This window comes from Exophiala bonariae (assembly GCF_035927105.1).
Source record: "Exophiala bonariae strain CCFEE 5792 chromosome Unknown scaffold_27, whole genome shotgun sequence".
In the NCBI taxonomy this organism is placed as follows: domain Eukaryota; kingdom Fungi; phylum Ascomycota; class Eurotiomycetes; order Chaetothyriales; family Herpotrichiellaceae; genus Exophiala; species Exophiala bonariae.
The window spans coordinates 109,173-128,778 of record NW_027042502.1 but is presented as its reverse complement, the minus strand read 5'-3'; the positions used below and the strand labels follow the sequence as shown (position 1 = coordinate 128,778).

General features: G+C 50.2%; 7 protein-coding genes across 7 annotated transcripts; 3 read left to right on the top strand and 4 right to left on the bottom strand.

Annotated features, from left to right (window-relative positions):
- Nucleotides 1-866: 866 nt before the first annotated feature.
- On the bottom strand, nt 867-1,337 carry LTR84_006960 (uncharacterized protein; the record flags this gene model as incomplete). The annotated part of the gene is made up of 1 exon (XM_064850516.1): nt 867-1,337. The coding sequence occupies one exon, from the start codon at nt 1,335-1,337 to the stop codon at nt 867-869; it is 471 nt and encodes a 156-aa protein (XP_064702585.1).
- A 2,303-nt stretch (nt 1,338-3,640) lies between these two features.
- LTR84_006959 (uncharacterized protein) lies at nt 3,641-4,758 on the top strand (the record flags this gene model as incomplete). Its single annotated transcript, XM_064850515.1, has 2 exons — nt 3,641-3,684; nt 3,774-4,758. 2 exons carry the CDS (start codon nt 3,641-3,643, stop codon nt 4,756-4,758), a joined length of 1,029 nt encoding a protein of 342 aa, XP_064702584.1.
- Nucleotides 4,759-4,895: 137 nt separating this feature from the next.
- LTR84_006958 (uncharacterized protein) lies at nt 4,896-8,671 on the bottom strand (the record flags this gene model as incomplete). Its single annotated transcript, XM_064850514.1, has 2 exons — nt 4,896-5,072; nt 5,132-8,671. 2 exons carry the CDS (start codon nt 8,669-8,671, stop codon nt 4,896-4,898), a joined length of 3,717 nt encoding a protein of 1,238 aa, XP_064702583.1.
- Nucleotides 8,672-9,288: 617 nt separating this feature from the next.
- LTR84_006957 (uncharacterized protein) lies at nt 9,289-9,697 on the top strand (the record flags this gene model as incomplete). The annotated part of the gene is made up of 2 exons (XM_064850513.1): nt 9,289-9,343; nt 9,453-9,697. 2 exons carry the CDS (start codon nt 9,289-9,291, stop codon nt 9,695-9,697), a joined length of 300 nt encoding a protein of 99 aa, XP_064702582.1.
- A 326-nt stretch (nt 9,698-10,023) lies between these two features.
- Nucleotides 10,024-14,376, bottom strand: LTR84_006956 (uncharacterized protein; the record flags this gene model as incomplete). The annotated part of the gene is made up of 4 exons (XM_064850512.1): nt 10,024-10,990; nt 11,045-12,274; nt 12,752-13,873; nt 13,958-14,376. 4 exons carry the CDS (start codon nt 14,374-14,376, stop codon nt 10,024-10,026), a joined length of 3,738 nt encoding a protein of 1,245 aa, XP_064702581.1.
- A 730-nt stretch (nt 14,377-15,106) lies between these two features.
- Nucleotides 15,107-17,075, top strand: LTR84_006955 (uncharacterized protein; the record flags this gene model as incomplete). The annotated part of the gene is made up of 6 exons (XM_064850511.1): nt 15,107-15,221; nt 15,281-15,850; nt 15,908-16,241; nt 16,317-16,591; nt 16,665-16,898; nt 16,969-17,075. 6 exons carry the CDS (start codon nt 15,107-15,109, stop codon nt 17,073-17,075), a joined length of 1,635 nt encoding a protein of 544 aa, XP_064702580.1.
- Nucleotides 17,076-17,139: 64 nt separating this feature from the next.
- LTR84_006954 (uncharacterized protein) lies at nt 17,140-18,942 on the bottom strand (the record flags this gene model as incomplete). The annotated part of the gene is made up of 1 exon (XM_064850510.1): nt 17,140-18,942. The coding sequence occupies one exon, from the start codon at nt 18,940-18,942 to the stop codon at nt 17,140-17,142; it is 1,803 nt and encodes a 600-aa protein (XP_064702579.1).
- Between the last annotated feature and the right edge of the window lie 664 nt (nt 18,943-19,606).

The window sequence follows — 19,606 nt, the reverse complement described above, 5'->3', positions numbered from 1 at the left end:
GAAGTCTCTGACAGCCGTGAGAATATAGCCTTGATGTGCTTCAGTCAGGTCTACGAGACGTGTTGGAGAACAAAGGAGATGTGGCGTGAACATTTGGGAAGAGACCATCTAGAATAGGCAGCACTATGGCTGTATCTGAGGCTTGAATCGGTAGGCCAGCGGCAGCACCAAAAGAACAGTAAGGCAGAACTTTTAAACACGATAGCTTCGACTTGCAAGACGGCTGAGCAAGCATTGATCAATGATCCTTTTCTTTGAAGCCGGAAATCTATAGCCGATACAAAAACTAAAGCAATTTCGGAGTAGTTGAAGGCACACTGGACTGGACGTACGTCCGAACGAGACAAATAGAAGAATGCCGTCAACTTTGCTGCCCAAGGCACCGAGAATTTATAAGCGAGGCACATAAGGCATCAATGCATGCCAAGCATGTCCCTGCGTAGTACTGAACATGCCTGATATCAGCGGTTTTCTTTGAATGCACTAGACCTGCGTCGGGGACGAAGCAAAGCTTACAATAGCTCTGCCTGGTGATACCGTTTCGTAATGTTTCCAGTACAGTATCTGGCCCGCCAATTGATCATGTGAGCTAGATATGGAAATTGTTTTGGTCAGGCTGATGAGCAGGTAGGAATCCCACACTGGAAGGGTGCTCAGCTTCCTACTTACAGGAATTCGGAAGACTGTTAAGTATAAACGATTGTTCTACACGCTTCTACAGGCACATAATCCAAAAGCGGGAACATTCGAAAGCGATTGATTACTACATGATGTAGAAAATAGTAGCGCTTGGTGGCTCATGAGACATCGAAGGAAGGATTGAATAGCATAATATTTCCGCAGGCCTTCAATGACTCAAAGCAAAATCATCTAACCGCTCCGCCCTTACCTTTCCTCCAGAAATTCCGATAGCCACCGCTCCAGCAACAATAATTTCGCCCGTCGGGCTTACGACAGGCATTGCATACCGAGCAGTAATTCGGATACCCTTTGACATGCTCGTCCAGCTTTTCCTGAGTAAAGTACTTTGCTTTGCAGGATAGACAGTAGAATCGAGGAACGGCAGTCGACTGCGGAATGGCGGTGGGAATAGCAGGGGTTGGGAGAAGACCACTTGATGGGGGCTTTCGCGGCCCACTCTCCGATGAAACCGGGGTCGGTTGTGCCCCGGTAAGATTTATCGTGCTTCCAGGCATGTTGACTATCTCAATGTCTGCATTGTAGTTGGGATCAATGTTCATGTGACCTTGGTTGATGATGCGTGGTCTTGTCGTATATGCTGGCGCTGGAACTAGAGGACTACCCTCGTGATTATAGGAAACCATGTCGCGACTCATGTTATCGTTGGGGTGTTGCTTATGATTGTCGTGTAGCAATCCCCAGAACGTGAGGCTTAGGGAAGATCAGAAGGGGGTAGTAGGTCCTACTTATGTATTGACAGAAGCCCAGGTTACCGGTCGTATTGGCTGAAGCTTTCTTGAGGCTAATGTCGGGCGTCAAAATGTTGCTGCCCGATTTTCGAGGGAAAATATGCAAGAGTGACCAGAGACACAGACCCGCGGCCGAGAACTGTCCTGAGGAGTGCTTAGAATGCATACCGACGCTGAAATGCTTTGAGGAGATAGAATTAGCGCCGGTTCGAGATGTTCGAGTAGTCTGACTTCCTTCTGAGCCCAATATGCTTAAGGTAGAGCAACGTAGTCCCGATAACGTATCATATCAATGTTTCGAACCTTGCATGTCTTGGATAACTGGCTAACTTAACCAAGTCTGCAGATCGGGGCTAGGTAAGACCAGTTAAATAGTGTTGGTTGTCATTGTAACTCAATTATTCGATCACGTGGTTATCACATCTCTAGCCCGACCTGCTATTTCACACAATATGCATGCCACGATCAGTTCATTGAAAACCCTCATCAGTGCTTTGAAGTCGATCTTTCTCAACGCCATATGAACAAACGGGCTTCGATGGTCGTGTAACCCACAGCACATTCGTAAAAATCACTACCAACGTTCATGCTCAGCCACGAAGTGCTAATCTGAAGGGTGAGATCTGCTCTTGCGAGGTTGGACTCTGCGCGATTTGTATGCAATTGCTGGATAACCGTTGCACAGATGCGTCAGATACTTTTTGTAGTTATCTGGCTTCCTATTGACGCACACGCATTTTCGCCTCCAGTTATCATGCTCCAATAGAACTGGTCTTGGTACCCAGAGGTCGAGGGAGTACATGGTGGAAGTGTATTCGTTGATACACTCCCTACACAGACAGTAATCGGGCTTCGTATCCGTTGGGTAAGCAGACCTGCTTTTATGTATGACCTTACAATAGGGACACAATTCGTTATCCTTATCATGGTGTTTGAATGTCTTGAGGTAAAGCAGGTCATCAACTGTCAGCGTATCACCGTCTGTGGGCCCGTCTATCCATATCGTCTGTTCTGCCTTCGTGAATATCATCCTTGTTTGTACTGGCTGATTAATTTTCTCAATTGTGTTTCCAGACTGGTTGAATACCTCCATTATTGCGCTTGGCTCGTTGACTATATCGTATTTTTCGGCGTAGTCAGAAGGGACTTTCAGGTAGCCGCGATTCACGATTTGAGGCCTCGTTGGCGTTGGCTGCACTGCGTCATCAGCTGCGCTCTTTGAGGTGTTTTTCATGAGACTAACACTATTAGTCGCTGCGGTTCTCGTTTTTGAGCGAACTGGGAGGGGCCATTTGTCGACAGTGTTTCTATTTATCTCATCGTCGTGAGATCGTGTTTTGGGGGACGACATTGTTGCCAATTGACACTTTGACTCTAAACTGATGGCAGTGGGCTACTTAAGTTAGAGACCTTTGTAGATGGTTGACGAATATCTGCTCGTAGCCTCCGAATGGATTGTAGAACAGCATTTACTTTACTGCCTGAGGCTCAAGTCACAGCATTGGCACCGAATTAGCGTCCAACATCCCACTCTGGAGAGCGATGCTAGCAGTGCAGACTTCTCAACTGCTGCTGCCTGAGCAGCGACTTGATTCACAAGCAGCAGGTATTGACAATGGATATCGAGACCGAAAATAAGCAACCGAGGTGCCAGCCGAGGTATCACCTGATGGGACGAGTGATGCTAAGAAGCGGGCGATTGGGCACCACTAAGGCAGCAGTCATTATTAGGCGTCAAGCGAGAAGGCGACCACCGCCGTAAGCTCTGCCCGACACTAGACGGTGCTACCGCGGGATACAGTCCTGCATAGCAACATCGAACGGCAATCGGGTAGTGTCTCGGGACCGCTTTGAGCCAGGTGTCAAGCCCCCTTGCAAGGTTCAGCCTGATGAACAGTTTTCTGAAGCTGCCAGCCCGTATGCTAGAGTCTATAGATGAGCTGACGTAGGACGCCAGATGTCCCGATTTTCAGTGCGCAATTCCTTTGCAAATGTGTAGCTTGAGTGCAAGAAAGAATGGCTGCTTCATAAGATGAGTGTCTTAATTTAATGTACCAGACAAGGCTGAGTGCGGGGTAAGATTTCGCAAATATTTCCCCGCACGCAGAGCCTCGCTTGAACTTTTTTCTCCATTATTGCATTTGAACCTTAGTTTGTAGAATTTCAACCAAGGTCTAGCACCAACACCCCACTGCTGTACAGTACAAAAGATGCCTCACAAACACAAGAGAAAGCGCGAGAATGATGAGTCAAAGTACGTATCTAACTTGACGGTTTGAACCCCCTGCAAACCTGCCTTCCACCCCCCTTCAAGTCTGACCGATGGCTCACCTCCTACCGCAGTTTCAACCTGGCACCCAACGCGCGCGCCCGCACATTATCGGTGCACCAGAAATCGGAATCGATCTTCACGTCAGATAAGCAGCGCAAAGAGAAACTAGCGGAGAAACATGACCAACGGCGCAGGAAACGGAGTAAATCAGGCAAAGGCGCCGAGGACGACACGCCCAAGGCATTCGCGCGACTGATGGCGTTCCAGAACGAGGGGAAGCGGGTGCGCAGTGGACTTGACGACGGACTGCGCCAGGAGAAGAAGAAGAAGAAGAATAATAATAAGAAGGACAACACGAACAATGGAGGGAACAAGACGCAAACTGAAGAGTCGCCCTCCACCGCTCACGCCACTGCCAACGCCGCGACTGCACCAAGCCATGCCCTCCCCAAGATCCTCCCAGGGGAGCGCCTCTCGGACTTTTCACTGCGGGTCGACCAATCGCTGCCGCTGACTGGGGTACCGAAGCACAGCACGCGCAACACGGTGCCGGGACTGGACATCAAGACGCCGCTGACGAAGCACAACAAGCGGCTGGCGCGCATGCAGCGGGACTGGCGGGCGCAGGAGGCGAAGATCCGGGACCGCGAGGAAGAGGCCGCGGACGAAGACGCGGAGAAGAGGGAGGAGGAGGGCCTGTTGTGGTTGGGCGTGGATGTCGAGAGTGGCGTCATGGCCGGGAAGAGCGGCAAGGGAAAGAAGAAGCGGCGGCGCGAGGTCGCGGACGAGGGCGATCCCTGGAAGGTGTTGGAGCGGAAGAGACGGGAGGAGGAGAGAGCGAGGGAAAGGGAGGAGGCGGAGGCCGGTGTTGCCAGAGGGGGTGGTGGGTTTGTCGGTCAGGGGCGCACGGCCCAGTCGAGGGGCTTGAATGCCAGGGATACGGTGCAGGCACCGCCCGTGCTGAAGCCGGTGAAGAACATCTTCAAGGAGATGTCGGACCATGGTGCGGTGGGATCGAGGGATCCTCGGGTTTTGGAGCGAACGGTCATGAGCTAAGGCATGGTGCCTACGATCTAGGGGAAGGAGTTCATGATTGGGTCGAGGGATGGCCATACGCTATCGATTCATGGGTATAAATTTGTGCAAAGATATCCTTGCGAGAGCTGGATGAGAAGGTGGGGGAGAAGCAAGTCTCAACCCCAAGTACCACCACCACCGCCTCTACCTTGCCTTTTCTGCGAGCTAAGTCTCCAATCGTCCTCACCAGCGAACTTGTTATGTAGAGGTTGAATCCTCTCAGCCTTCTTACGCTTACTCAATCGATCAGTCGGGGCGACTTTGAAGAATGTCGGAGCTGCTTCCACGAGCCACTGCAATAAATATTAGTAAAGGATCGAAAGTGGCCACAAGATAGCCGGACGGAACATACCTTTGGTTCAATCACAGTCGCACAATGCATGTACTCCTTAGTGGTCATGACAAGAGTGTGAAAGATAACGTGCTCAGCTGGTTTGCCGAACAGGGCGCTGCTGGGATGCATGTAGACTGGTGTCCCTTCGATGAGCGTCTTGTATCCCTCTTGGGGATCTTTGCGTGCTGAATTCCGGAAGAAGCCTGAACATAGTGCTTGGCGGACTTTCATTGTGTTGCGTCCACAAGAGACGATTTGATGCTTATACCGCTGCATGATAGACACAAGCTGCTGTCGCACATCTTTTGCTCGGCCGATTTGTCTTTTCTGAATGAAGTTTTCGAAGCACCAAGGATCGCTATATTTCGACAGTTTCCACGCGTTGTAGACGTTGAGGAGTGTAAGGTGGTCACCGTGTGGATCATGGAATTTACTTTTCTTCTGGTCTGCCTGTTGTTGCTTTTCTCGGGGACGATAGAAGACAGTTTGAACGGACAACATCGCCACGATGGTAAGAAGTTCCTCTGAACAACCCATATCGACCGACGCAATCAGGACTTTGGCCAAGGCAGGCTCCATAGGGAAATCAGCCATCTTGCGACCTAGCCTTGTAAGTAGCCCCTCATCGTCAAGTGCTGATAACGCGTATAATTCTTCGAGTGCAGTTAACATGGTGTTTGTGGGTGGTGGATCCATGAAATCGAAGTGCAATAAATCGTTGATGCCCATAGCCTTGAGCATGAGGATGGTATAAGCCAAATTCTGTCGCTGAATTTCCGGGATACTCGTGGGAAGCATCTCAGATTGGTATGCAGCTTCGGTATAAAGACGGAAACATTTTCCTGGACCCGTTCGACCAGCTCGACCAGCTCTCTGCTTCGCCTGAGCCTGCGAGATAGGAGTAACAACCAATGAGTCCATACCCAGTTTTGGATCATAGGCATTCTGTTTGACAAATCCCGGGTCAATCACATAATAGATCTGGTCAATGGTGATAGATGTCTCAGCGATATTGGTTGCAATGACGACTTTCCTAGCTCCTGGTGGAGCTGGGTCAAAGATTCTGCTCTGCATTTCGCTGGGCAGGGCGGAATAAACAGGAAGAACGATAAGCTCTGGTACTGATGGGCCAAGGGCTTTCATTCTTTCATACAAGACCTCGGCGCTAGTGTCGATTTCCTCCGCTCCCGTTAAGAATAATAAGATATCACCAGGAGGCTCAGTGAGGTGGATCTGCATGACCGTAGTCAATGCCGCATCCAAGTAGTCCTCTTCAGGTTCTCTCGAGTACATTATCTCCACGGGAAACGTCCTACCGGGAATGGAGAAAATGGGACACTGGTTGAAGTACTCGGAAAACTTGTCGGCATCTAGTGTAGCTGAAGTGACAATAAGCTTCAGATCGGCCCGTCGCTTCAATGTTTTCTTGAGCAATCCAAAAAGTACATCAGTGGCAATTGTTCTTTCGTGAGCTTCATCCAACATGATCACTTGATATCTTTTCAAGTCAGGGTCCAAGAGAATCTCTCTTTGCAACATGCCATCAGTCATATACTTGATCTTGGTGTCTGGGGATGTGCGGTCCTCGAAACGAATAGTGTAGCCCACTTCCCGACCAAGTTCACAACCTACCTCCTCCGAGACGCGCTTTGCTACAGACATAGCTGCGACGCGGCGAGGCTGAGTACAACCGATCATACCGTGGTTCGCATATCCTGCTTCGGCCAAATATTGTGTAAGCTGTGTGGTTTTGCCGGAGCCAGTATCACCAACGACGATGAGGAGTTGATTGGTTTCCACAGCTTCGAGCAGTTGTTTCCGGAATTTGTACACGGGAAGCGATTCTCGCTGCTGCTTGATCGTCATGTTAGTCCTGCGGCCGAACGATTGGTCTTTGTTTTGGGTAGCACGCTTCCATTCGGGTACAGCTTCGATAGCACGAGTAGTCTGTTGCTGTGCTTGTCGCAAATCGGCCGCAAACTTCCGTTGTTCTGGATTGATCATGGGGTCTTGCCATTGTGCGTTGAGATCGACCTTGGATGCTTCTTCAGCTGCCTTGTCAGCAGCTTCCTGTTGCTTCAGGTCTCTTCGCTCTTTTGATAGATTTGTGCCTGCTTGAGCAGCCCTGTTGAGAGATCCTTCAGGGGCTTTCACAACCCGAATGGGGGAAAGCTCAAGGGACTGTTTGGTTTGTCCAGCTAAGAAAGGCGGTTCCTCTTCCCGAACTTCAATGTCGATATCTTCCTCCTCCTCTTCGAATTGACTTTCTCCATTCAATACTGCATTGTATTCTTCGTCAATATCGGGATAATCTTGTGCCGAGATAGCTCCTGAAGCGATGAGTTGTTTGATTTCCCATCTTTCAGGAGACGTCATCCGCTTTCTGTTCTTCTTGGATCTCGCATTGTAATCGTCTTCTATGACAGGTACGCTTGAACTGAGATTTCCATAACGACCATCTGACGGAAGACCATCCAGACGCTCCATATTGGCTCCGGATGCAATTCGCCTCGAGGGGACCAAATCTTGACCAGATACTTGGTCTACTTCTTTCATGGAAAGACTAATCTTGTTGTTCTCCATTTTGATAACCTTGACTTTGACCTGCTGACCACGAGACAAGAGGTCTGAAGGATGATTGACTCTTGCCCCTTCCTGTATCGCCGAAACATGAATTAGACCACTAGGACTTCCTTTGACATGATCGAGGTTTGCAAAGGCACCAAAATCCTTCAGACCGTTGATTGTCGCATCGTAGACCTTGAACAAAATCGGATTATCGTCCACTTCTCTCCGTGGAGGCTTCCGAAAATCATCTTCATCCTCGTCGTGATCCCTCCGACTACTCTTGGAATGTCCATTCCTTCTGTCACCATGTCGATCTCTGTGGCCATTTTGCCGTTGGTCGTATTCGCGGTCATTATCATCGTGACGATGTCGTCTTGAACGCTTCTCCCCAGGAGGACTTGGACTTCGAGACCAGTTCTTCTGCCGTGGTCTTCTGTCCCGAGAATATTCGTCTCGGTCTGGACTTCTGCTTCTCTTTCTACTCCGGGCAGAGGTACCCCCCGTCCCGTTCTTCGGTTTGCTCGCAAGGCCTTCCAGTAGTGCAAATGTATCATCATCCTCGCCTTCGGGTATGGGGGGCCCAGTCTCTTCAATGGCCTTCTGACCAACCATATCATCCTCATAGTCATCCCATAACTGCTCACGATCCGGGACCGATAAACCCTTGAACACTCTCGCTTTCCGTCCGATTGCGTCGAGCTCGTCCATATCCGAGTTTCCATTCTGCGCTGTTGCCTGCTTTTTGACGACCTTGTGTATGGGGTGCATGGTCAGGATCAGTCTGTCGATACTCTCCACCAGACTGTTGGGGAACTCTGCCCCCATGGCAGCCAGAGCCACCTTGAAGTCGGGCAGTTTGCCGCCGCATTTTTCATGTTGGTCGATGACGAACTCGGCGAGAGTTTTGTCGTTGATTCCTAGATGGTTCTGCAGCTCCGAGGTAACTTTGGATACCAGGGAGAGGAGCTCGAGGGAGGTAAAGTCGTCCATCGCCAAGTAAAGGGAGGCCAACGAGTCAGGCCGTAGATTGTGCCGACTTGAGGAGCGGTGGTGCAGCCAGTAGTTTGTCTGGGGGAAAAAAGATGTCAAAGTCTAGTACTGTAGGCATGGATGAGTTTATCGGATTGGACAGACAAGGCAGCGGCTTCTCCAAATTCTAGAACGCCACTAGAAGGGCCTAAAAGAAAAGAAGGGCCTCGCTTGCAATGGCCGTGAATGGCCACCAACGACTGGAGGAGAAAGCGGATGGGACTTCTGGGAATTTGTGCATCAGAATCATCAAAGTCCCGCCGCACCCAGAGACCAAAATAGGACTAGCGCAATATCAGGGCTTGGCGGGATAGTCTGCAGGGTCCAGCATCCAGATCCCAAGATCACCACCCTCAAGCTGTACGGGTGGAGGGGGGGTCGAGGGAGGTTTGCGTATGCTTGGATGCATCATAAAACCCCCTCCAACCCCGCCTCGCTTTCTATGACTTTCCTTCTCTCTCCTGTGAACGAGAGCTGGTCCATCTTGCCAATTCCCAAGCATTATCCCACCTATATATTTCCACCACTTACACATCCACACCTCAGCCTTTTCATATTCATTCTCCCTCACATCAATCATGGAGAACATCCGAGCAAAGATCAAGCGACGCTTCAGTCACAAAGACCCCGAACGTAAGTTTAACCCAGACTCTTGATAAGGGCAGAGAAGCTCCAAGCCAGCCCGATTCTTTGTGGCTTGGGTTCTGCCCGGGTGATGACATCACAGCTGACAACCTTCCAGCCAACTTTGACGAAGACTACGATTCAGATGGTGATGAGGAGACCTCGACCTTTGTCAACAAGGAAGCAGATGATGCCGAGAAGGGTGGTCATGATCAGGGCCGACCTGGTAGTCTACTCAATCGAATGATTTCTCACGGCAACAAGAAGACCGAGGATCAGCTCGCCCGTGAGGCTGCAGCTGCCAATCCTCAAACTCAAACTCAACCCTCGACCGGCGCTGCTGGCAACACCGTTGTCAGATAGACCATGGGCTCAACCCGTTGGCGCCATTGTCAAGGAGTTCTCCTCTTTATGAGTAGACCACGGTTCACTTCACGGAGTACCATTCTTAGATAGCTCAATCAAAAATCCCATTTTGGTGGATGGAGCCACTTCTTGCTTGGTATCCTTTGGTCATTGGTTCGGTATAAAGTTCCGGTCCCAAGTGTAACCCCAGGGTCGCTGCGTTGATTATTCGCCGTGGTGTCACCAGCTTGGCTGCTCGAGTTGCACAATAATATATTTGCAGATGCACAGATGATGATACACATTGATAGTATACAGACTTTGTTTGTCGGTTTCAATTCCACCTAGATCGCCGAAGCTACACGGCGATCAACGACCGTGCCCTCTATCTCGACGTTGGCTTCTGAGGTTTTGGACCAGTCCACTGGGAGTGCCGAAACATCCAATTGCGAAAGATTGAGGTCGTCAGTGCCTTCGAGTCCCTCAATTGTGATACTCTTGAAGCTTGTCCTCTTCCGGAGTGCCTTTTCTCGGAGCAAGGGGTTGGCCGAGAATTCGAGTAAGCAGGTGTTGATCTTCTCCTCTGTCATTTCCTTCGCATATGTAGCCATGTCCCGATCTTTCAAGATACCGCCGAACCTATAGCTGAGCCATAAGAACAGTATTAGCGATTTGTGGAGGTCTTCCAATTTTTGTAGGTATTCTCGGTCTCCTGATATTGGAAGCTCAAGAACCTCAAGTTGAATCTCAGGTACATCGACCACCGTCAATTCCAGCCGTTTCCCAACTGCCATAGCAAGAGCCTTGAGGACTATGAGCAATCGCTCAGAGTTTCTCGCCGCAGGGGCAGCTGAAAAAACGAGTCGTTCTGCAATTGTCAATCCATCGACATCGTCCACCACTCGACTGAGACCAGTCTGCTCCGTAATGTTGCAAACTGAGAATCGAGGATGCATTTCTGCTGCCGAGCACACATATTTGAGGAGGTATTCAAATGGCACACCCTTCGGCATTCTTGCTGCTACTTCCTCGAGGTAGTCTCCCGGGGGAAGAATACCTGCCTTTTTGACCGGCGGAGCTTCCTCGTCCATGGCTTCCTGGATCACTCGGAGATCGGACTCGTTGAATGTGGTGACCAATCCTATACTTGCGGATTCATCGGTTTCCTTGTCCCCTCTTTTCATTGCCTGATGGGCGCTGCGATATCGTCCCGCTCGCCCGGCAATTTGCTTGATTTGCGGAATCCTCAACTGTTCCATATATGACCCGTTGAATTTGGTCACACTGTGGAAAATGATACGCTTCACACTCCTACAAAAATCATGTTAGCAGGGCGTTATATCGAGCGGTGGTGTTCAAACATACAGGTTTAAGCCCATTCCAATAGCGTCACTCGCGACTAGATAGTCATAATCGTTGTCTGGGTCGTTAAAAAACGCCGCTTGCTGAGCACGGGTTTCGGGAGGGAGACCTCCATAGACAATCGCACAACGTCGACCGGTGTCCACCTCAATCTGCTTTTTTAACGCGTGGATAGTCACAATAGAGAAAGCAACCACGCAGTCGCCCTTCTTCAGACTCTTGAAATCACCTCGCAGGCTCTTGGACATCACTTTGAGACCATTGAGTCGCTTATATTGGTGGACATGCAGGGTGTCACCCATTGACGCAGTCAATTCGCGAATCAACGGTATCACCCGAGGTTCTCCACAGAGATGAACCTCTGCGGCATTGGCACCGAGAAACGCTCGCGTCCAGGCCCACCCTCGATCTTCTGATTCAATCATTTGTATTTCATCAATGACAGCAACATCGACAGCTCGAGCAGTGTTCACCATCTCCACCGTTGACGCTGCAATTGCAACATCTTCATTTTCATCAAACCTAACATCGTCGCCGGTGACAAGATCACAAGGTACCCCCTTAGCCTTAAAACGCGAGTATACTTCGTGAGCAAGTAACCGGAGTGGGCCTGCGTAGAAGCCACTGCCCTTCTCTTCGAGCCTCTTCAAGGCATTGTAGGTTTTTCCAGAATTTGTAGGACCTACGTGAAGATGCACTTCTCGTTGCATTTGTCGAGCCCCGGCATACCACTCTGTTGGATACCGCAGGTCAGTCGGAACCGGCTTTCCCACCTCTCCAGCGACCTTGTAGGAGCCGTTATCGAGCACATGGTCGATCATGGCATGGTGCAGAACATACACAAGCTCTTCCGACCAGCCGCTATTCCTTGCTGCTCGACCGATCTTACTCAGCAGTCTAGAATCTTTCGACGTAATGACATCTTCCGGTTCAGTGATGATCTTGGTGATTCTTTCTTCAAAGGTGTCCCATCCACGTCCGCTGGGATCGAGGGCAAATAAGCTGGTCTCTTCGGAATCTGCGGTTGCCTTCCTCGTCTCCAATCGCGTTTTTAACTTGGGTAGGGCGGTCCTAAGCACGCGTCCGACCAACTGATCTGGGGATAAAGATGGTGTGGGTGCTTTCAATTGTCTGCCGGTCACCGGCCGGTGAGCCTTCGTGAATCCATCGGTCTTTCTGCCCCGTGGGAGGCCCGTCGTTTTGTAGCCCCGTTGTGGCCCATTGCTGTAGGCTCTAGACTTCAGAGTACGGGGAAGGAATGCTCGACCGGAACAGAGGATACGGGGACGAGATGCGCTCGGCAAAGCAAGCATATCCCATAAGGGGACACACTTGGGAGGAAAAATGATGAAAAAGGAGAGAGCGAGGGTTGAGATTTATAGAGACTCTCTTCAAATCTGAGTTGGTATTGGTGTTGGGTGCCTGGGGATGTTTGATGGCTGCAAAAAAAGTTATCGATCTGAACAGCCAAAATCAAATGGTTCAATTCCGCGGTCGGTCGTACTGTCGCTTTAGTAGCTCGAATCCATTTGGAAGAAAATAGCGCCTGGTTGATGCCGCTTTAGCCCAGCACGATTCCACTCGACCACATCGACCTCTTCTACCCATCTCAAATTCATTACTACGACTTCCCAGACGACTAACAAAAGCTCTAGACATAACTCAAGCATCAATTCCAACTTATCTATACAATTTCACTATCCTTGATACAATCTCACAAATGTGTTCTTTGGTGCACTGGTTACAGTGTACTGGTGCAAAGGTTCATCCGTTGGATCAGTGTTGGCGATCTTCTCAAATCGTTGTACCAACCTCGCTATCACGTATCCAGCCTCAGTGAGCGCAAATTGCTGGCCTAGGCAAATTCTTGGGCCACCGTTGAATGGAAGATATTCCCAACCGGCTTTTCGACCGATCCAACGATCAGGGTTGAACTCGTCGGCATCTAGGCCCCAGAGATCCTTCCGTCTGTGCATCACAAACACAGAATAGCTGATGCTCTGATTCTTCTTGATATACAGTGGAGCAGACTCGTCAGGTCCACCTCCACGTGGTATGGTGGTATCTCTCGTGGCTTGACGCGAATTGAACGGCACTGAGGGATACAGTCGAAGGACTTCATTCATAACATGCTGCAGGTAATTGCATGATTTCAGGCCTGCGAAAGTTATGGTGTCCTCCTTATCTGAAGCACCAAAGCTTTCGATGACACTGACTCTCAGCTTGGCATAAAGCTCCGGATTACGAGCTAGGCACCAAAATGTCCATCCCAGGAGACCAGCCGTTGTATCCCGGCCAGCCAGGAAAATGTTGAGCAATTGACTTCTGATTTCGATCGGATCGCTCACAGACTCAAGTAGTTGGTCCAGGAAGACATAATGTTGCTGGGACTTGATGCCGCCTTGTTTCCGTTTAATCGCTTGATCGATGCAAAAATCGGCAAATTTGTTTATCTCACGAATGTCTTCTCGGAAAGATTTGGGGTTCAACAACCAATAAAAGTTTTCCATTCGAGCTCGAAGTCCGAGCATCGCTGTCCCGCGATCAAAACTGGCTCCCACTTTAGACCATCTCAAATCACGAGCGGGCAAGTCTGTTGAGTGGTTCGGATTGTGTGCTCTTTGAGAGTTGACACTTTCACCAAATAGAAATTCAGTGGCAGTATCCATCGTCAAACGGAAGAAAATTGGTGCTAGGTCGATGGATTTTGTCCAGCCCGATGAGTCGACCTGAAGTTGATTGAACATTTCCTGGACATGCCGCTCCTCTAGTTCGAGGTCAGACACCTGTCCACGTCCGAACTGTGGTCTCAGAATCGCTCTCGAATGCTCCCTGAGGTTCAATGAAGTCAGCATTGAAACCAAATACTGATTTCGAACACGATTGAAAGGGAACGAGCAGCTCCCCAGGACTTACCACATCGCCCCATCCGTCGTGAAAATCCCATTACCAAGCATGGGATAGAAATTCCGACGACGGAGTTCACCTAGGCAGAAATCTTTGAACTGCAGCGCAAGGATAGCCTGGATATTTTTAGGATCTGTCGTGATAATGGAGTCCCTTCCTGCGCATTGCTGAATGAAAGTTCCATATTTTGCTTTGTTGAAATGCTGCAACAAGTACTGAGGCGCTCGATTCTCGCGATCCGCTTGCATGACGCCCCGCAGATAGTCGACGCCAAAGGGGAGTTTGTTGTGATATCTGTTTGGACTGCCACAACCTAAAGCTTTCGCGCGAAAGCTGTGGCGCGTATACTCGAAGACATGATAAATCACAACCGAAACTGTCAGTACGATAAGAGCAAGCAGAGCGGGAGCTGGGAAATGCTTGTCCATTGGGACTTCAAAGATACAGGTGATTGCTTCTGAGATACTTTCCGACCAGAAGTCAGGTGGTAAAAGATTGATGAGTGTTGAACAGACTACAGCTTCTCCCCCAGAGTACAACGATTCTTATGTACAATATCAACAATGACGATGACTTCGTGTCAGGCAGTACGACGTCAAGTCATGCGAGAACTAATGACATACGAAACAGTCCACATCCTGATAATATTACAGTCTTGACATCGCCTTGTGGTGTCAGGCTCCCGCCAAATCTAAACGAGCAATACGAAATACGAAACCTCCTCGGTTCTCGTTCTGGGTTTGCCTAACCAAGAGCCAGCCCAATAATGAACGGCAATGGCTGCTCGGACCCGAAAGGTGGGTTTCTCTTCAACCACGGCGCATCTGCAGACACACCCAAGGCAGCCACATTCCCCCGTGGGGTTTTGAGTTTGGCCGTTCAATGCTCCATCGCATGAAATGCGGGGGATACCTCCTTCCAAAGGAGGGGCTTATCTATTAGAGTTGCATTTGTTCAAAGACATGAACAAATGAGATCCTTCGACAAAGCTTGCTAAACGCTTATCTCCTTCTCCCGAGCCGAGGGATGCGAATGTCGCGTGGCGATGGGAAGTATACATAGGTCGAGGCATGGAGTGCTTCTTCAGATGTTCTGCCCGCCAAAACGTATTCGACCTTCTTGCGCGGAGTCGTCTACTCTAGGTACACATGCCCAAAAATGCATGCCGACGAGCGAACAACCGGGCCTTCGGGCACGGCAACTGAACAGGCCTTGAAGTCAACACACACGGGCGGAATGTCGAGCCATGTTGAGAATACCAAGAACCGTTCGCGTACGTTTTATTGCCTGTCTAGCAAACGAATCAAGCTGACGCTCGTTTAAAACGTGCAGTTGACGTCGAAGTCGAAGCTCAATCTGATGGCTTGGGCAAGAACATCAGCATTGAACAGCACGGCACCCTCGTGCATAACAATGACATCAGACAGACGATTGGCCCGCTGACGATGCTGGCGCTATGCTTCAACATCTGCAGCAGCTGGGCTGGTCTATCGACCAGTGTCCAAATCGCCCTGCTTGCGGGCGGGCCCATGACACTGATCTACGGTGTCATTGTCACCACCGTCATCTACCTCTGCATAAGCTTGAGTCTCGCAGAGCTGGCAAGCGTGTATCCGACCGCTGGAGGCCAATACCATTTCAGTTCGATTTTGGCTCCTCAACGACTCAGTCGTCCGATTTCCTACGTCTGCGGCTTCATCACTTGCTTCTACTGGATTGCTACCGGTGCGGCGGTGGCGATCATCGTCGGCACTCAGATCGCTACCGTTGCTGCTTGGTATGACCCCCCCGGTCCTCAGCATCCGTGGCAATTGTTCTTGATATTCCAAGGACTTGGACTTCTAGCATTGCTGTACAATATTTTCTTTATCAAGAAGCTGGACGTCACACATACCATCGGCTGTAAGAAACACATCAATAGTCTAAACGCATGAAATACTAATTATCCAAATAAAATAGTTGCCCTATCAATCGCCATTTTCGTGTCCGACTTTATCGGACTTCTGGTGCGATCGTCTCCCAAAGCCACCAACGAATTCGTCTGGACAACCTTCATCAATGAGACAGGCTGGCCCGATGGGGTCTGCTTCATGATTGGACTTTTGCCTCCTTTTTTCATGTTCGGCGGTCTCGATGGCGCGCTGCACGTGGCTGAAGAAGCAAACAACGCTCACAGGGTGGTGCCGAGGGTCACCGTTGGGGTTGTGGTTGTCGGCTTCTGCACCGCGTTTCCATTCGCCATCGCCATCATGTACAGTATCTCAGATTTCACAGCTATTGTTGGTAGTAGTGGGTAAGATCGAGGACCATCCTTCTCTAACCCATAAGTCTTAGTGGAAACATTACTAACATGGAATTCAACCTGTAGGTACATCCCATTTGAGATCAATCGGCAGGGCCTTCGCTCCGACGAAGGAGCACTGGCAGTACTCATCGCAGGCATAGTCCTTGGCTTCTTCATTCTGAATGCCGTGTTCCAAGCCTCGTCACGCACCGTCTGGGCTTTCGCCAGGGACAACGGATTCGTGTTCTCATCCACCATCGGCCGTGTTCATCAGAGATTCGAAGTTCCCGTGTGGGCCCTCCTGCTGAACTGGCTAGTCTTCGGAATTCTGGGAGTACTGATCCTCGCATCATCAATCGGTGAGTCTGACCTTCATTCCATGGCTAGCCATAGTGAAAGGAGTGATGATCTGCTGACATGACTCTCGTTCAGCCTTCAACGCAATTCTGAGCTCGACCGTCGTGCACCAGCTGTTGTCCTACCTCATTCCGATTTCGCTGCTCATCTTTCAACGCCGATCCGACAAGTATCTTCCCTCCGGCAGAAGTCTCGCACTGCCAAACTGGCTTGGTTGGACTGTCAACTGCGTGGTAGTGCTGTGCATTCCAGTCCTCGTGACGTTCTTTGCTTTTCCACCGTTTCGGCCGGTCACTGGCACAAATATGAGTGAGTATCTCCGGCTTGGTACCATTCCAAGCCACTGCATTAGTGGACTTGTACTGACATGGAAATATAGACTACACTGTCGCCGTTCTGGGTAGTGTTACGCTGCTGTGCGGCCTAAATTGGGTTTTCTATGCTCGTCGACACTTCCAAGGTCCGCGAATCGACTTACATCAGTAAAAGTCGTTTTCCGGAAGCCTCGGGGTAGCGCACCCTTGATATCTGTATCCATCCTTGGCTTGGCCTAGAATCCCATGCTGGATTGCAAATTCACCCAATCGGGCTCTGGACCAGAGGCATGAAGGGTAGCTAGAATATGGTCCCAATCGTCCGCAATGAAACTGTTGTCTGAAAAATCAACCCCTTGATCCCCAGAGGCTCTCGTGTCTAAATTAGCTCCCATCATTGATTTCATCCGCTCCCGGAGGTAGTGACACAGCTTTTCAACTGAGCTAGCGTTCGGCCAGTACGGGGCCAGTTCTCTCAGGATGGGAAGACATGCATCGAGTTGTGCCTGTGCTTGCAGTGCCACCAGTGTACTGGTTTGGGCGATGGAGAGGCGCATCTCACGCACAAAATGTATGGCCGCCGCCATGAGTGCGGTCAGGGCGGTGAAGTAGCATCTTTTGATAGTGCCGTCGGCGATCATGCCACTCAATATGCTGATAATGCTCTCTGCGCTAGAGCTGCAAAGCTTTTGTGAAACGGCCGACAGGCTAGACTCGGCGGGCTGCATGACAGTCCGGTGTAAGTGTAGAAGAGCAGTGTTGTAATTGAGACGCAGTGTGCGATCGTAATAGTCTTCGCCGGGTGGCAGCGCCATGACCCAGGCTGCAAGTCGAGCGTCAATAATGCTTGTGTCCACGAAACCCCCACTCTTTCGCAGTGAGCCAGGGGAGAACAGCGTCAAGATGTCAGCAATTATTTCGCAAAGAGTACTATTTCGTATGCAGTATTGTAGTCGAATCTTCACGTTCCGGGTGCCATCGGTCTCGACAAGATCGTCCTCTGTCAGCGGAGGTTGATCAGACTCGTCAGGACGAGCCAATAGCGGTCGACCCTGATCAAGTGATGATGCCACTGCGGCTTGAAAAAGCGTCCACCAGACTCTGCGGAACAAGTTTTTCGCGGCTTGCGGCAGTACACTCGACGATGAGTTCGTCAGGTTTCGATGTAAACCTAGCCCGAAGCCAATTCCACAGGCAACGGAAATCCAATAATAGCTGTTCGCGCTGACCGTGTCAGCATTCTCAATGTACCATGAAAATATCAAGGCAGTTTGTACTAGAGTCAACCGGTCGTTCTCAAAACGCAAATCCCATAGCGTTTTGGCGCGATGAAATAAGGCTGTTCTGATGAGAGATCTAGACTCAGCAACTGTAGGGTGTTGGCACACATGCGCACCTGCTGATAAAATGGCTTGGAATAGAAGTAGTGGTGGAGGATTGTTTGGGTCTGCATAGCTTGCTCTGAACTCGCTTTCGTCAACAATTGGGAATCCTGGATGGATTTCGTGGAAGAAAGATTCTATCAGGGCGTCCCTGACGTCTTTTGCAGGAAGTGAACTTAGCTCCGACTCCAAATTCTGCCGCATCTGCAAGGCATACGACCTAGAATCTGGTTTCCAAGGCACAATACGATGGACCTGTGGAGTTGGGTAATGTAGACTACTGTTGTCGCCAGAACGCTCCTGAGTGACCAGACTGGCTATGTTGGATATTGATGTGCCAACATAGCACATACGTGCTTCGGTGAGCCTGTCAAACCGCGACCAGGACTGCGAGCCAATGCCATGCTGGAAAAAGTCAACCAGCACATTGTCGACTAGTTGCTGGTTGATGGCGACCTCCGAGAGCCTCTCCGGAGTGCTGGTTATTGGTATGACTGCGCCGAATTGTGTCGTTTGAGGACTCGCAACGACTGGTCGAGTAGAATTGATATCCGTGATCTCTGATGGCCCAGCAGGGTCTGCTGGTGTAGACTTCCGCGCACCCCGGCTTCTTCGGGATAAGGCTTCGACAACATCGAATCTGAAGGCTATGAACATCTGCCGTGAAATATTCCTCCAGGCCCTGGGGCCCTAGCTGACTCACCTGCATGCGGCACCGACGACGGAGCAGTTCGAACATGGCTGTCGGCCGACCGCATCACATCGAACTTTCCTACGGTGACAGGTGTTGCAAGCTCGCAACTGCCGTCGGCGGCGAAAAGGAGTGCTCTCGGCAAGTACAAGTTGTGGACTAGGCTCCGAGCTCATTGCAGATGGTAGTGGGCAAAGATGTCAAACGTGTAGAGAATGTAGTGAAGCTGGAGCAATATCTGTCAATCGACCCGAGCCGAGGCCAAAGATGCCGAGGGGGAGCCGATCACGTGGGTCATAGGCACAAGATAGGAGGTTCAGCCTTAGCACCTCCAAGGTCCTGCTGGGATCAATCACTCACAATGATGATGGCAACCACGACATGGAAAAAGATCACAATATTCTCTCCATCACCAATGAAAATAGATGCATTCACCAAAGGGCCGAAGGCTTGCGTGTGAGAACGAGTCTGCGACAATCTGAGTCTCCGTTGATGCAGACTTGACTCGGCGTTTACTACACAGCCAGGAACCCCGAAAATCCTCGAAAGAAAGATCAGTCTTATGGATTCCTGGATTCTCTGTAGCATCGTGAGATACAAAACTCCACAAGTTTATTCGCTGCTAATCGC